This window comes from Onychostruthus taczanowskii, unplaced genomic scaffold (genome assembly GCF_017590055.1).
Source record: "Onychostruthus taczanowskii isolate IOZ18803 unplaced genomic scaffold, ASM1759005v1 scaffold137, whole genome shotgun sequence".
NCBI lineage: Eukaryota > Metazoa > Chordata > Aves > Passeriformes > Passeridae > Onychostruthus > Onychostruthus taczanowskii.
In genome coordinates this window covers 1,901,810-1,918,961 of record NW_024498540.1, presented here as the reverse complement: position 1 = coordinate 1,918,961, position 17,152 = coordinate 1,901,810, and the positions used below count along the sequence as shown (strand labels likewise).

The 17,152-nt window shown below is 35.6% G+C and overlaps 1 protein-coding gene across 2 annotated transcripts in view; it reads right to left on the bottom strand.

Annotated features, from left to right (window-relative positions):
• Positions 1 to 334: 334 nt before the first annotated feature.
• The window catches only part of CDH12 (cadherin 12), a 151,192-nt gene continuing 134,374 nt past the window's right edge, over positions 335 to 17,152 (bottom strand). For both annotated transcript variants that reach the window (XM_041397177.1, XM_041397178.1), the window contains 5 exons: positions 16,245 to 16,381; positions 9,486 to 9,607; positions 8,764 to 8,881; positions 4,249 to 4,500; positions 335 to 831 (listed from right to left, as the gene is read on the bottom strand). In XM_041397177.1, coding sequence (XP_041253111.1) covers positions 335 to 831; positions 4,249 to 4,500; positions 8,764 to 8,881; positions 9,486 to 9,607; positions 16,245 to 16,381 — 1,126 coding nt within the window. The remainder of the gene's footprint in view (positions 832 to 4,248; positions 4,501 to 8,763; positions 8,882 to 9,485; positions 9,608 to 16,244; positions 16,382 to 17,152) is intronic.

The window sequence follows — 17,152 nt, the reverse complement described above, 5'->3', positions numbered from 1 at the left end:
TAGTGGAATTACGAAAAAGCTACCACTCTTCCACCATGATGCCAGAAAGCTACCTTCTTTCTAAGTCAGGTCAGTAAACTGCACCTTGTAGGCCTGAGCTTGTCTCAGTGTAATTCCAGAGTAACAAAATAACAACAACAAAAACCTGTGTATGTTACAGGATTTATCATTCTTAAATCAAACCAAAACTGACGGTATGATAAATGTAGTAACTTGCTGGAAACAATTGCTGTCTTTTATAATCAAAGTAATTGTGTCTTATATAAAGCTTAGGTTTATCTTTTAAATTTGTTGTTGGTTTGCTTTTCTTTTTGTTTCTCAGTCGTAGTTGTACTTAAGTGACTTTGTCAGGGTTATAACTTTCTTCTCCAAACATATCTGCCAAGATCTTAAAGCGAGGTCCCCAGTCACTCAGATAGTCATAATCCTGATCTGCCTCTGTAGTGAGGGAGTCTATAGAGCTGAGAGACTCTGCAACAGATCCGTTTCCTTCATAAGCATAGGTTGCCAAGGAGTCATAAGGGGGTGCTGAGGGATCTACATCATTTTCCTGCAGCCTTTGATTAATGAAATCTCTTATGTCTGTGTTATCTTCCGCTGGTGGTCTGTGGCGTGTAAAACGCAAGGTGTCTGGTTTTATGTCCCTGCGTATTTTATTATCTTCAATCACTTTGGGATTCCTCAGGGCACCTATGTCAAAAGCCTGGGTGTCCTCTTCTCCACCTCCTTCATCATCATAATGGATAACATTATCTCTGATGTCTTCTTTAGAGGTCATCAGGGTGTCTTTCTTCTTCTGCCTCCGTAGTGCTACATACAGTACCACAATGACTGTAACGAGAGACAACTGAAGTTAAGACATGCAGAGTTATAATTTAGTACTCTGATGACACATGATTATATCTTTCTTTGAAAGCCACAAGCAATCAAAGGGACTTTTGTCCTTAGAAAAGAGCAGTGCTTAACAGTGCTCTAGCCAATGAAAAATTATTTGCTCTTTGACATATGCATCTATCTTTCCTAAGTGCTTGCTGTACTGCTGGAGAAAGTACCAAATAATTTTCCTGCTGACCTGCTTTGCAAATGAATAGAATTGAACTGGTCTTCAGGTTTTTTAGTTCAGAGAAAGAGAGATGTGATTTTTTTTTAAATATTTTCCATAGAAAAATAGAGAAAAGAACCCTAAATTTACACTTTGAAGAATAAAAAACTAAACCAAAACCCAACCCAAAGAGTATTACAGAAAAAAAATATTGGAATTTTGAATAGTAAATAGTTTTACTAATTTCAAATTTGGAATTTTTGAAACACAGAAAAAATAACCCTACTGTATCTTTTTATACAGTACACTTCAGCTTCTTCAGGGATCTGCTTCAAAAAATTACTTGTTATAAGGTTCTGGAGAGAAGAGGGGTCTAGGAGAGCTGGTTGTTTTTCAAGTATTATGTCCTTCAAACTCAACAGTGGTCCAACCTGAGAAGCAGGAAATCAAGAAAAGGCAGCAGGAGGCCTGCACTGATGAATAAGAAGCTCTTGACTAAACTCAGTGATAAAAAAGAGGCATCTAAGAGTTGAAAACAGCGACAGGTGAGCCAGGAGGCATATACAGTGACAGTCAGAACACGCAGGAATGAGGTAAGGAAAGACAAAGCCCACGTGGTGCTGTCTCAGGAGAGTCATTAAGGGCAGCAAGAGGGGCTTGTACAAGTAAGACAGAAAGAAAGGGTAGAAAGGTAGAGTAAAGGTGGGCCCACTGCTGAGTGGGGCAAGGGAGCAGCTGCCAAATTACATGGAAAAGGCCAACTTAGTCAGCACTTCTTTGACTCTGTCTTTTTTTGTAAAGTTGTCCTTCAGTAATTCCATGTCTTTCAGATGCGAGGGAAAGTCTGGAATAAGAAAGACCTAATCCTTGGTGGAAGAGGATCAGGTTAGAGAATACTTGAACAAACTGGACACACAAGTGCACGGGATATGGTGAGATACACGCATGAATGAAGAAGAAGTTGTCACTCCTATCTTCAATTAGGGCAAGAAAAATGAGCTAGGGAACTAGAGTCTCACCTTGATTTTTAGGAAAGTGATGGAGAAAATAAGAGGAGGTGTAATAGCAACAGGCATGGATTTATGAAGGTGTAATTGTGCTTAACTAACTCAATAGCCTTCTACAATAAGGTGACTGGTTCATGAAGGGAGAAGAATTTTATCCTAACTCTAGCAAAGCTTTTGATACTATCTTTCATAACAATCTTCTCAGAAAACCTGAGAAAGTGTGGACTATACAAGCAGATGGTGAGGTGGATTGCAAAGCTGCCAAACTGCCAGCCTGTAAAGCTTGTGAGCAATATTTCAAAGTCCAGATGGAGGTCAGTCTCTAGTAAAGTACCACAGTCCCAGATAGTGGGACTAGTTTTATTTAATATTTTCATAAATAGCCTGGATGGTGGGATTGAGTGTACCCTCAGCAAGTTTACAGCAATAAAAAAGAGGGGTTGTGCCACTGTTCAAAGCCATTTCATTAGGCTGAGGGAGTGGGCCAAAAGGAATTCCATGATGTTCAACAAATAGAAATTCGAAGTCCCACACACAGAGAGGAGTAACTGCCTACTGTAGTTGCTGTTGGCCAACTGACCAGAAAACAGCTTGATGGATGAGGCCTTGCTATCCTGTTGGACAAGAAGCTGACCATGGGCCATCAATGTCCCCTTGTGTCAAAAAAGATCAACAGCATTTGGGACTGCATTAGGAGAAACATTGCTAGCAGGTCTAGTGAGATGGTCATTGCCCTCTGCTCAGCTCTGCTTATGCACACTCAGAGTTCTGGGCCCAGTGCTGGGCTCCTCATTAAAAGACAGACATGGACTCCCTGAAGTGGGTCCAATGTAGAACCACAAAGACGATTAAGGGATGGGATCATCTGCCACACAAGGAGAGGGTAAGAGAGCCAGGTCTGCTCATTCTGGGGAAGATGCAGGGGGACCTTATCAATGTGAATAAATACATAATGGACAGAACTAAACATAGAGCCAGGCTTTTCTGAGGGTTGTCCTGTCACAGGAAAAGAGGCAGTGGGCACAAAATGAAATGTGGAAAATTCCATTAAAATGTTAGAAAAAAAGTCTTCTTTATCACCAGGATGTCAAGTAGAGGAATATGTTGCCCAGAGAAGTTGTGGGGTATCCATCCTGTTCTAACTGGAATTGTGGCAAAGGAGAGAGCATTCTCCTTCCTTGAAAAAAAACCTAACATAAGTTATTTTCTCTAGTCGGTTTTTGGTTTTGTTTTAAATTCTTCAGAGTGAGTGTATTTGTAAATACAACTGCAACTCCATGGGAAGTGTGACCGTTTGCCATTCTTGTTCTGATTTGAAAACAAAATTTTCTCACAACAAAATTTTTTGACACAGAGCAGAAATCCTGACTTTTACCCACTCTTAATCAGAAGCTATTTTTGTAACCCTGAGCCTTCAGTAATTTACTTAAGTGGCACCTGCATCATCCAAATACAATGAGGTATCCACATTATATTCTATGTCAGGAGCTATTTTTGCGTCCTCATTAGACTGTCATGGGACCTTGGAAGCCACTAGTATCAAAACTAGGTATAAGCCAGCATCTGTAAGACTTGGTCTGGTTTCTAAAGCCCACATTGTGCCTGTGTAAGCCTTAAAGTTGGGTTTATTTCATTAGCAGTTGCTTCAGGCTATTTTACAAATCAGATGCACTTTGGATATGCTGTAAATAAGACAGTATATAAATATAAAGTAGAACAAATAATAATGCCACCTTATGAAATCAATGCCTGGCTGAAATAAAAAAGTTCTTCCTGTGAAGTTTGATATAGATGTGGCCAGTAAGAGTCTATGTTGCAATTATTTTCTCCTCATCCATTTCTTCATTCTCCTTTTGCTTAAGTGGGCATGAAGAATTAAATAAAAACTCTTACTATGTTCTTACTGCTGTTACTGTCAGTAAGACATGCCTACTTTAGTAATAATCTAAAAAAATTAATCTTTCAAGAAAGATATTTAAAATAATTTCAGAAAAAATTATTTGGGTTTCATTGAAAACTGATTCTCTTAATGCAATAAGATATATTGCATGGATTAGCAGATTCACGGTCATGAGCAATATTTTGGGATACTCTTCTAGAAATTAACAGCCTCACATTTTCCACATGTTTTGTTAAAAACTAGGTGAAGCTAGTGAATAATCAGAGTAAAGCACTTTGCAGGGTTTCATGGGAACTAACCTAGAAGTATAACAATACACAACAAGATTGCAATCAAAGCTCCTGTGCTGAGGCCAACTGGTAAGAAGATTGCTTCCACGTTGCAAGACTGGATGGTGCCATCAGAATCACATCTGCAAACACGGATAGTCAAAGTGTTTGTGCTGCTCTGGATAGGGTAACTGCTGTCTTCAATTACTACTGGAAGAAAGTAAAGCTCTTGCTGCCTTCTGCTGTAGCCATTTCTCCTGGTTTCAATCCCAGCTGTGTTATCTGTAAAACATGACAGTCATTAGCAGATTTTTATTGTGTACTTCACTCCATATTTTAGCTTGATACACCTTCAGTAACAGGCTGGTATTTAATATTTGAAACTTGGTGAATGACATGCATTATGTAATTGCCTTGCTTTGCCATTACAGAAAGTATCGTATTCTGACTGGTACAGTTATTCATTGCAGAGCCTTAAACAATATTCCTTTTCCTGTAAACCTTTTTAACAGCTGAAATTTCAAAGAAGATAAAAGTAATTAAAAAAACACAAACAAAACATTACAAGTGTGATTCTGAAGACTTTTCAGGTTTTTTTCACTGGGTCTCCTTGCATTTTAAGCCTGTGGTTCAAAGGATTTTGATTGCATATGAATTTAGACTCATAGCTCTATCAACTAATTAATTACCTAAAAAATACAAAGTAATATACCTGGACAATATAAAATAATTTTATCTTTCCTGATCCATTAAAAATAACTAAAGAAATGCACTAAGTACTAAAAAATCAGTACTTTCCATCAATTAGTCCACTTCTAGACTGTCATTTCTTCCCAGTTAGTTATTGCTGCTTTTCCTGAATCAAACAAAACAGCAAGGAAATGATGTAAAGATTAAAATAATTACATTAAAATTTGGAAAGGAATTAATGAGATGACAGAACTAAATGAAAGTAACCTGCTGCAATTACCATTTTTTCATCTCACCTACATGCTTTATTATATTTTTTAAAAGAGGTCATATGATGGTTTTTATGCCCCAGAGGTTTGTTATGAGGTGGAAGGATTAAGGCCTCTGAACTTCTCACTCATATACTGGTATGGAGTTCTGACTAAGGACAATAAGAAGGAACTCTAATTATCCAAAATTAGGTATGTTATGATTAGACACCACTGAGACAGTGCATAGCTAAAAAACTGCTTCAGACACCTCCTTTTCATCAAACTCAAACTTGGACGGGTCAAGTTCAGTTACACTTTGTTTTGAAAAGGAAAAATGTCTCAGAATAGTGTGAATGAAACTAGCTTCCATCTTCAGCTCTTTCTCTCTATGATTACCGGCATGGTGTAATAAGTTTAACTAATTTGAAGACATTCAGTTGAATCTTATTTCTGTTATTTTTTCCATATTTCTATTATTAGAATTATTTGTATTCTATTTTTTCTTCTAAGTGAAACACTGAAGATCACTTTAATAGCCTACAATGCAACTAAATGACTTTTCATCCTCCTTTGAGAAAAATCAATCAGATCAACCTGTTAACTCCTTGATTTTGAACACTTTTTGTTGCTCTTTTATGACCCCTTTCAATTGTTCAAAGTTCTTTTGAGAATATGAACACAGGCGGGTGTTTGAACTCTACACAGAAGAACCTAAAGAAGCTGAGATAGCTTCTGCTTCTTCAATCTGTTGGCAATAAATTAATTTATAGGATATGTGTGAGAAAAAGTAATTCTGTCTCTTACATGAGCAATGGAGTGTACTCCACATGGAAGCTGCCCTCTAGAGAGCAGAGTGAGGCCAGCAAAGCAGGAAGAGGGAGATCTGTAGTCCCTCTGGAAGCACTCCAGCTCTGCCAGGGCATCACTTCTATTAACACAGTGGATTGATCTCAGTGCTGCTGAAAGGCAACCTTGAACTTCTGTCTCGCTCCAGTCCTCATTAAGTTATATTCTGAAGTTTGGGGCCTGGCTTCTCTTGAGTGCAGCACAAGAATACCTGCTGAAGTTACACCTGCTGAAGTATCAGACAACCCATGATTTTCAGTTGTACAGAATAGCATGGGGATTAGGGCTTCTTGATATATTTAAAAATTTGAAATGCCGCCTTTACTTGTAAAAGCATTAATTGTACTACAGTGAACAACACTGTGTCCTCAAAAAATAGAAAAAAATGTTTTCACATAATACCTGCTTGTTACTAACATAATTGCTAACTTAAAAGAAAATGGTACTTGTTTTTAAAAGGTTTCTTTAGTGAAAATAAGGTTGTGTTACTACATCTCTAAATTGTGCACAGAACAGACCTTCCTCTACATTTTTGGCAAACAAAAGGCAGATGATATTGCAAGACAGGGTTTTTGTTTGGACAGATTTTTTTCTAATATCTCTGCAAATCATCAATAATGAAAAAAAAGTTTTTATGGGATTTTTTTTTCCTTACATTGTAACAAATCACATACTTCTTTTTTATTTTTCTTTTTGTTTCTAAATGTTAAGAAATGCTTTTAAAATTTTTTATCTTGGTGGTTTCCACTTTTCATCGGAATATTGCACTTGTTTTTATACAGTAGCGAAGCTTTATTAACAGATTACTGAGATACAAAGTCATCTCAGTGTCAACATTACTGGTTTAAACACGGAAATTTAATTATCTAATAATATTTGAACAATTTCCTTACCAAACTCACATGCTAAGCACGCTTTACAAAAGCTGTAATTACTGTGTAGACTTACTAAGTTTAAAAATTCTTTTGGTGTATTAAATCTGTTAAAATTACCTGAGAGGACTTCTTTTTAAAGCAGAAGTTTGTGATTATTAAAAAAAAACCCACCAAAACTTGGTGAAGTTTAAGGATATTGTAAAAAACAGACAAGAAAAAAAAATTAATACTCTTACTTTAAAGAAATTTTTACAAAAAAAATTACAGTAATTTAGAAATACATTGTATTTGTGTTCTAAGACTATTTAATTGTGAAGATTCTACACATATGGGCCTTGAACTATGTTCCACAGCAGAGTAATGCCCTAATCTTCCAGGAACAGAAGTAAGGGAACCGGAATCTATTACAAAGTCATCCTTCATATTCATTGAGCTCTCTGTCACAAGAAAACTGTTTGAATGTCCTCTGATAAAATGTGTCAGATCTACATAGTTTTGGTTTTATAAGATACTATTATTCATGTCTACAATATTATGAATGGTTTCACTATATTCTCTATTTGCGAATCCCTAAGTGAAGTTCTTGGCTCATCAGTTCAATCTTTTTAACTATTTATGACACATAAAGATAAAAGTCACTATTTAGTTTGGGAATAAACCATTTTCATTGCATCAGCCTCTCAGGAGAGCTATACATAAAGAGAAAAGGAGCACAGTTTGTTTTTTCAAATTTATTTCTTCTTGGCATTTCTTCAGAACTAATAGTGGTTAGCTTATGTTGTTGGCTTTAGTTTTCTACTACATAACAATGTCAATATTGCATGGCCTCAAAAATTATATGGGCCATATAGATAATTTAAATACATTTTTTAAAGGCCAAAAACATAGGAATTTGCAATTTTATTTCAATTGATGTATTATTCATTTCTAGCACTTTTAAGGGCTTGGGTCACTTAATTTACAAGAAAGGAACCTTTACCTCACAAATGATGTAACCTCAAATTTAAATTGAAAACATCAAATAAAAAATTAAGAATTATATACTTTTTAGATAGTGATACTTACAACCTGCAAAGTTGAATGTTTTTGGACTTTGTTGGATGGCTTAGATATACTTTCTTTGAGGTGTAATTTAAATTTAAATATCATCTAATAGGCTGAATACATATTTTTCTATTATTTAATTAACGTAGTTAGTGATGAAAATTTATTACAGTTTTGGTTTAGCTGTGTCTGTTCACAAGACTACATCCTTGAAGATGCTTGCAGTAGAAATAAAAAGATTGAATTTTTGTCTTGTTTTTTTCTTTGCCACCTAACAAAAGAGTTAAAGTTAATTAGGAGAAAAAAGGATATTAAATTATGACAAAAATTGGAAGAAAAATCAGGGATGTCAGCTGTATAAATTTCCAAGTTATTAAGGGTGTTGTACTTCAGCAGCTCTGTCCATATTTGGAACTCATTCTGCAGGACTATGCATCCTCAAGAAAGCACAATATCTGGGTACTTTGAAAATGGTTAGCAAAGTCATAGTATTTAAACAAGACAGCAATAGTGCCTTGTTTAAAGGTATACCTGCATTGGCATATGGATTCTTCCTGAGATACTGAATGATAAAAGGAAGAAAATAAAACAGGTAGCAGTGTTTTTGAAGGCCTGTAGGGAAATCTCAGCCTTTGGTGTTCTGACAATTCCTGCCCCTAAAAATAAGAAAAGGTGCAAGACCTGAATTTATATTAATGTAAGTCCCAGAGAATTTAGCAATTAGAAATGTCAAAGAAAAATGTTAGGTCTGCAGACACAACTGCAATTGAAAGTAAACATATTTGCCATTGTAACTACAGTCCGCTGCTCTGAAAGAGAGTTATGGGTAACCAACTTACTTCTGTAGTCATGGACTGTGAAGTTTGGTTTGTTGGAAGCCTCAGATGACAGTTTGAAGGAAAATCTTTGCCCAGCTGGTGACAAATCTTTATCTGCTGCAGTGATGATCTGTATCACCTGAAACCAGATTAATTCTGAATCAGTTCACTCTTCCAAAAGCAGCAGTTTTGTAGAAGTGCCAAGTGAGCATCAAATGAAACTATTGAAAGTGACTTCTTGCTGGATTACTGTCATTCCCTTAGAACACTGCACAGTGAAAGCAAGAAGTCTGAATTCTATAACCACCGGAGAACTCAGAAGGTCTTGCTTTGACATATCTGATAAAAATCAGAAAGATTTACTGTACATTCATGGTATTTAATATTTATTGATTGTATTAAAATGCTAGTGATGGTTTTCAGTTGAATGGTTATGCTTCACTTTATCTGCTACCACTTCTGTCACAGATACAACCCTTTAAGGAAAAGATTTGTTCTCCACTCATAGCTATCAGTAAAGGGTGACTCAGGCCTATATAATTGGAGAAATTTAAAAAAAAAATATAGGCTGCAAATTGGCTATAAAAGTCAACAAACAGAATTCCAATATGTATTTCCAACACAAACATTTTGTTTGTAGAAGAATTCTGCCCATAATGTAATTTTTAAACCCAGAAATTTCTACTGCTATAAATAATAAGGAAAGAAAAAGCAAAAGAGCAAGCATCACAAATTTGAAATACCTGTCCTGGCTTGGCATTTTCACAAACAGATGTCTCATATGGAACTGAAATTTCAGGAGGAAACTCGTTGACATCCAAAACATTTATTATAACATTGACTTTGCTGGTTAATAGTGGGTTACCTATAAATAATTTTAAAAGGAAAACATTACATTTTTTGTCATCATCAGTCTCATAAGCTGTCATAAACTTGTGATTTCAGTACTGTGGCTCCCAAAAGCCCTTGACTTCCATTTATTTCTGTTTTGAACTAAGAAGAAAAGAGAACCAAACTTCTTATCAATTTGTATCAGACTTTGATCCATTACTCTTCATGGGTTAAGGAATCAGTCAGGGTGATTATGTTTATCAGAGCATAAATAGAAAAAAAAGTGAAGGTGTACCTGTTATTAAGGATGCAAACTTTTCTCAGATCACCTTTCATTAAGCCTGTGGAAAACACTTTCAATGATTAAAACTGAATTCTGTTTTCCAAAACGAAATGCAGAAAATCAATATTTATGTCTTAGCCATTGTTTAAATCTTCAAAATATTAAGGAGACAAGCACAGCATACCAATTTAGAAGACAGAGAAAGAGAGAAAGATATGGAAAAACAAAATCTTGCTGAAAGCCAGACAGTCAGTGTTATATTCAGCAGTGAAACACACACAGCTGGCATTCAACTATTTGGCCATGTCATGGAAGGTATTTGTTTAAATGTAAAAGTGTTTGCAGGCAGCAAATATTTTTGTGCAAAAAAAAAATGTTAAATAACAGTATACACCGTGTTTCTTTCCATTGTCTTTCCTCTATAGATAATCTTCATCAGTCACTAGATGCATTTTATAAACAAGTTTACTCGCAAATGCAATGTCCGACAAAACAGAGACACTAGTACAATACAAAGCAGATAATGTTCACTTTTACTTTATGCTGAGACCTCCTGCAAAACAGCAAATATGTGAAAAATAGCATAGCTGGTGAGTAAAAATATAATTATTTCATCCTTTTTCATTTAAGATGAGTGGCAGAAACAGTTAACTACTGAATAAATCTATGCTATAAATCAGGGTGTTGTAGGAATGACAACATGGGATAGTGTTTAATTACAAGAGGAGCTGTGTTGAATCTTCAGGAGTAAATCATATAATCATAGAATCATAGAATGGCTTGTGTAGGAAGGTACTTTAAAGATCAGCTAGTTCCAAACCCCCTGCCACATGCAGAGACACCTTCCACTTGACCAGATTGCTCAAAGTCCCTTCCAGCTTGGTCTTGAACACTTCCAGGGATGGGGCACCCAAAACGCCTCTGTGCAACCTGTGCCAGTGGCTCAGCACCCTCACTGTAACAAATTTCTACCTGGAATCCAATCTACATTTACTGTCTTTCAGTTTGAAGCCATTCACCCCTGTCCTGTAATTACATGTTGCTGTCAAATGTCCAGCTTTCTTGTAGGCTCTCTTTAGGTAATAGAAAGTCACAATTAGGTCATTCCAGAGTGTCCTCTTCTCCAGGCCATAAAAGCTCAATTGTCTCAGTCTGTTTTCATAGGAGACATGCTCCAACACTGATTATCTTCATGGCCCTCAATGGACCGCTCAAATTATTTGCATCGGACACTTGCTTTGCCCTTTGCTGCGTTAGTTATGAACAAAAGAAATGCCAAGGATTATACAAACTGCAAAGTTTCTTCATGTTGTCACTATAAAAAATTTGCATGCTTTCTTCCTTATTCTTTGGAACTACTAAATGCAGGAGTAGTTTCAGGAGACCTCTGTCGAAACCAAAGGTACTCCCCAATTATTTCCCAAGTTTCACAGGACTAGCTGCAAGATGAACTTTGTTTTACCTATTTACGAGTAGTAGATAAACAGACCAAGCTATAAACACAGCTTGGAGCCTAGAAGACAACAAAAATGCACTACCCATATCTCACATTTGTAGTCCCTACCTATGAATTTAATAGAGAAATATTTAATAGAGAAAATATATAACGACATCTCTTTGAATTCTCGTTAATTTCCAATTCAGCATCATCCCTACTTGCAGAAGGTCTCTGTGGAGGAGGGCATTGTGCAGTACAATCAAAGACACAGTTTGGTCTAGCAAATAGGAATTGGGCATTCAGTCTTTACATGCCTGAAGATCTGGTTGAATTGGTTCCTTTGTAAAATAGGAAAAAAAACCCCCCACAAAACCAAAACCAAAACCAAACAAAACAAAAAACCCAAACAAACAAACAAACAAACAAAAAAGCAACAAAAAAACACCAAATTATTTTATTCAGTAGAGGGCAAGACCTCTATAGACAGATCAGAAAATCCCTGAAGAGGTCAAATTCACACAGCTACTGGGAGAAACAATCTGACCTAAAACTTTCTGAAAAGGACACATCAACTCACATGGAGTAACACAGGTTTTTCTTTAGATGTTTTTATGTGTCTGTGTTCAATTTAAGGTACAACACTGAGAATCGGGGGTCCAGGACATACTCTTCAAACAGATTAGAGATTAATGTATTGCCACCAAGATACAGGCATAGATGTCCATTTCCTTTTAGGAATATGCTCACAGTGCCTTTCCAATAAAACTTTTGAATGTATTAAAAATTTATGCATTGTGTACATGAAAATATCAGATGATTTTGATAATTTCTGTTAGACGTATCAGTTTATTTAAGGAGATTTTTAGGTCATATTTTTGTAAAGTAACTTGTATAAATTACTTTTTTCTGCTTTTTGCAACAGTTTAGGTAGTAAGTGACCATATTTTTAAAATTAACAAAAGGATTTGACTTTTTTTCCCCCTCAAAATCACAACAGAATAGCATACTCTGGAAATACACATGAACATGAGTATATTTTTATATTTATTTCTCACTGATGGTATCTGATTTATTCTCTGTTGTTCTTTGAAAGATAAATTACAGGCCAAAATCTTCTATTCCTAAGAATTTCAGCAAACTAAAATTTTACCTTGCATAAATGCTCTGGAAAAGACAGACATGAAAGTAAAGAGAATTACCAGAGCCCAAGATGGACCTATTTCAGGTTTTCATTTTGTTTACAGGATTTTCTTTCTGGTTTGCACTGACATCACTTTAACTACTTGTATATAGAAAGGAAGACTGCAAGAAGATTGTGTACAGCTTTGAATTCATATATAGTACCAAAGACCTGTAATACTTGATGTGAGCAAGCATGAAGAATTGCATTTAAAATTCTACTTTGCAGACTTGACCTCCATTTTCTCTGCTTTTTGGTTGATGTTTTGCTCAAATTCAAGTCTTCATGAACCCTGGGAACACAATTGTGACGTATATACTGGTATCAGTGAGTGAGTCACTAAAAACATACTACTTATGACTTTTAAACCCAGATTATACAGATGAGAAGACAAACTGGGTAAATCATGAGCCTAGAAATTAAGAAACTGATTTAATGTTTGAATTCTGCATGTAAGATATAGGAAAATTAATTAGCTTCATTAATTTATTTTTTTTATCAACTTAATTAATTAATCTACCTAATTTTCCCTTGTTTTACCTGTCTATAAAACAGTGACCATGCTGCTTCCTTTTTTTGCTTGATTACCATCATTTGTCAGCATCTTAATGGTTCAAAGCTATTACAACAGTAGAAAACGTAACATTCTTTGAATAATGGACTTGTGAAAATCCAAGGTATCTGAGAAAATAAATACTGACTATTGAGGAGAACTGCTGATTCCTTAATCCCAGTTATGGTATATAGGAGAAGATCAACTCCATCTTGAGATTTAAGGTGAGGTTTCTTTAAGATTCTCAAAATTTGGGTCTAGACATAAGTGAGTTGGGAAGATGGTTTGGATGGGAAGTATTACTTCATTTTTATCTTTAAATTATGAGGATAGAAAACAGAAGTAAGTTCTTATGCGTTTTATCTGTCTCCTCTTTAGTAAAATGGAAAAAACACTTCCATACTTAGGCAGCATATGGAGGAATTTTGCACACGGGACTGTGATTTTTTTATGCCACTATGCTCTTATAGCAGCTCTTGGTGCAGTTTTGGCCTGGGGCAACCAGTGGTCTTATAGACAATTCACATGCATGTGATGGGAATTAGTAAGGGCAGGGACTACTTTTAAAGGATTGATTTACATTTGGAGGGACTCTGGAAGGTAAGAAGGCATAGAAATCAGCTACTTCATGCCAGCTGGCCTTTGTGCTTGACATGAATGAGTGCCATGTTTAATTTATCAATTTGAATAGGTTCTGTGGCATCAAAAATGTTCAGAAACAGCAACCATGCAGACTACTAGGGTGTTGATTTATTCTAATTATTAAGAAACAGAACAACAAGCTAAAATGAAATATAGTCATGTAATGAAAAGAGGTACAGCGGAATTGGGAAGCAAAATGGGGGAAAACAACATAGTCTGAAACCTCCTCCACCTGCTCAAGCACTTTGTTCTATATAAAACCTGAACTTTATATCTATTAATGGGTTAGGGATGTTCTAGGGATTCAGCTGCCTTCTCAGCATGTCTGCAGAATAATCATCCATCTCCTGCTTAAAAACATCTCCATTCAGGGACAATTCAAGAAAAGTTAGTTTGGCCATTAGAATGTGCCTAAAAAGTGTGAGAGGTGTTTTTGTTGCTATTCTCTCACAATGAGAAAACAAAATTTTAGCAATGGCATGTTTAAATAACATTACTAGTTATGAGTCTACTTATTTATTCTTATTTTATAAAGATATACTAGATATACACGTCTTTATAGAGAGATAAAGTCACCAGGAAGTGAAAATACTTCAATAACAATACTGTCTGTTCTTTTCTGAAGAAAGTTTATGCAGCTAATTTCAATACTGGGCCACCTCTTTACATAGCCATGTATATGTCAAGGCTCTTCAAGTGTATTTTTCCTGTGATAAGGGATGACAGTCTCAGTTTCTATGTCAGCACTGGACAGCAATTTTTTATATCAATATTTCTTCAAATATAGCAATTCCCCCTCAATCTTTTTCAATTTCTTTTTCTCTCTAACCATTACTTTTTGCTTTTGTGTGGTGTGTCATCCCTCAATCCTCTACCCTTATTGTATGCTCTTAGTCATACAATTGCACACAATGTTTTGACAGTTGCTATAGCTCAAATCCTCCCAAATTTTGCCAGTTACTAGTATAGTAGAGATATGGCAATTATTACCATTATAGGTAACAGTCAGTATATAAATATTTTGGGATATGCTGCAAAAAAGCCCAGATATGTTTTAGGTGCAGATTCTTAGCATAGCAATTGGTAAAATTTAGGTTATCAAAATATATACTATTTGCTACAGGTCTGCTTAAATGTCATACTATTATAAATATGTATCCATGGACAAATAAATTTCAGGGGTTTAGACATCTTTAATTACTCTTGGGAATAATAAACAGATTTAAATCAAGTTTACTAAAACTGTTTCCCTTGCTGCAAGAAAAGAAAATTCACAAATCTCAAATGTCCTTTGCCCACTACTGAGTCTACATAGTTAAGCTTTACTGAAACATGGACCATGATGATACCTTCTTTCTGCATCTGCCTGCCTTTCAGTTTCTCTGGAAACAAATTACAGTTCTGTTAATTATTCTGTGAATATACACCTGCACATGTATCTCCATGGAATCAACCACTTCTGACAGTTTAGGCTTCTCTGGTAGTGTATGTCTTTTCCAGTCTTGGAATAAAATTCAAGTGTTCATTTGGCTGGTGTTGTTTTTATATTTTCAGGTTCCAAGTAGTGAGCCCATGGTTCGAGATAACTACAACTGAGAATTCAGGGTTTTTTTTTTTTTTTTTTTTTTTTTTTTTTAAATCTGAAATAATATATACCATCTCTGCTTCCCAAATCTCCCTCTTCCTGTTAGTAGCAGGTATTAACTTTTGAAGACTCAGCCAAGAAATACATTGAGGAAAACATGTTATTTGCTGCAGAAACTTGCCTTTTCTGACACATAAACAGCATAGAATTAATAAGAAATACCTCTTTACATCCTGTTGATGTCAACAGAATGAATTCTTTGGCCTTTCCACAACTGCTAAGTGACCAAAATACTTGTATTCTAAGCATGAGATACACCTCGGAGAGTTAGTTTGACAAGAACATCAATGAGAAATGCCACACATGTGGATGGCAATGAAGAAAGTTGCAGGTACATAATGCAGTGGAAGAAAGGACTTCTTATTAAAAAAAAAGCTATGAAGAAGACACAAAGACAAGAAATGAAATTATCCCACCACAAATCACATAGGAAAAATAAAAGAAGGGGTTAGGCATAAAATTTTGGGCAGAGAGAAGAGATAAGAGCAGAGATGCACCACACAGATTCATTTAGGGCATTGAATCTTTACTTAATTTTAGACTTTTTTATGTGAGTATCAAATGACTCTTTACATTTTTCTGCCTTCAAAAAGCATATTGACAGACCTGTTATTTGACTAACGTAATTTCATATTAAGTGACTTACAAAGTCAGAAACCAGAACTGGAAGGCACACATACAGCTCCTCATGCTCTCCATGCTGACAAAAAGCTTTTCAGCTTCTAAGGGAACTGCGGTTACTGCAAGCAAAATCTTACTAAACAGGACTGATCACATTTATCCTTATGAGTCTGGGAAAATTATATTCATTGAACCTTCTTAAATAAACACTTGGCAATTCAAGTAGTCTTCACATTATATTTATACCTGAGCATTATATTCTGAGAAAAATACCATATTAGATATTAATTCCATTTGTGTCATACTTACTAACTTTACTTGCAATTATAGAGAAATTGTATTGTGCTGTGCTTTCTCTGTCCAGTAATTCATTAGTAGCAATGGTTCCCTCAGTAGCATCTATTGTAAAGTAGCTGTCCACATCATTCTTCCAATCCATGAAGTATCTGTATGTGAAAAATATTAAAGAAAGTAGATGCAAATGTGCAAAGATTACTCATTTATCATAGCAGCAGTGTACCTGCCTCAAGTTTTGTTATTTTTCCCTTCGCAGCTATTATCATCCTTGCAGGAAGAAGACAATAAAGAATGATTTGTTTATTTCTTTTTTTTTTTGCCGGATGGAATGCTCAAGGGGAAATGGGATATAATAAAAGGTTTAAGACTCCTGGTGTTCAGATTATTTGAAAACCTTGAAGTCCCAAGAATTTGATGCACATCTTCTGTGACCCTGATTACTTATATCAGCCAGTTGGAAGCACTATATAGGCTTAGAGGGAAAAAGAGAAAAGGGATGTGAAACAGGGCTTGAGGTGATGAATGGTGATGGGAGTGTGCCAGATCTGGTCTCTTTACACCCATTTGTAGCTGCAGTGGGCTGGACACAGCCTCACAAAGAGGGGTCCTAAAGGAATTTGGCAGAGTAACAGCAAGGGAGATGGAGAAGACTATGCTTATTCCCATACATATATAGGATCAATAAATAACACTTTGTGAAGAATAGGTACCTTTCACTGGACCTGTGAGGAACAGAGAAATACTATTATTTTATGTTGTTTTGTTTTATTTTGTTTTGTTTTCTTGAGCCCTTATTTGTCAAGAAGTATGAACATAGAACAGATTTAAAACCAGAAACATTTACTTATTTCTTATTTTTCTCTAGCGAGGAATAGAAAGCAGGTATGTACCTGGTAACACAGATGCTTAAAAGCAATGTG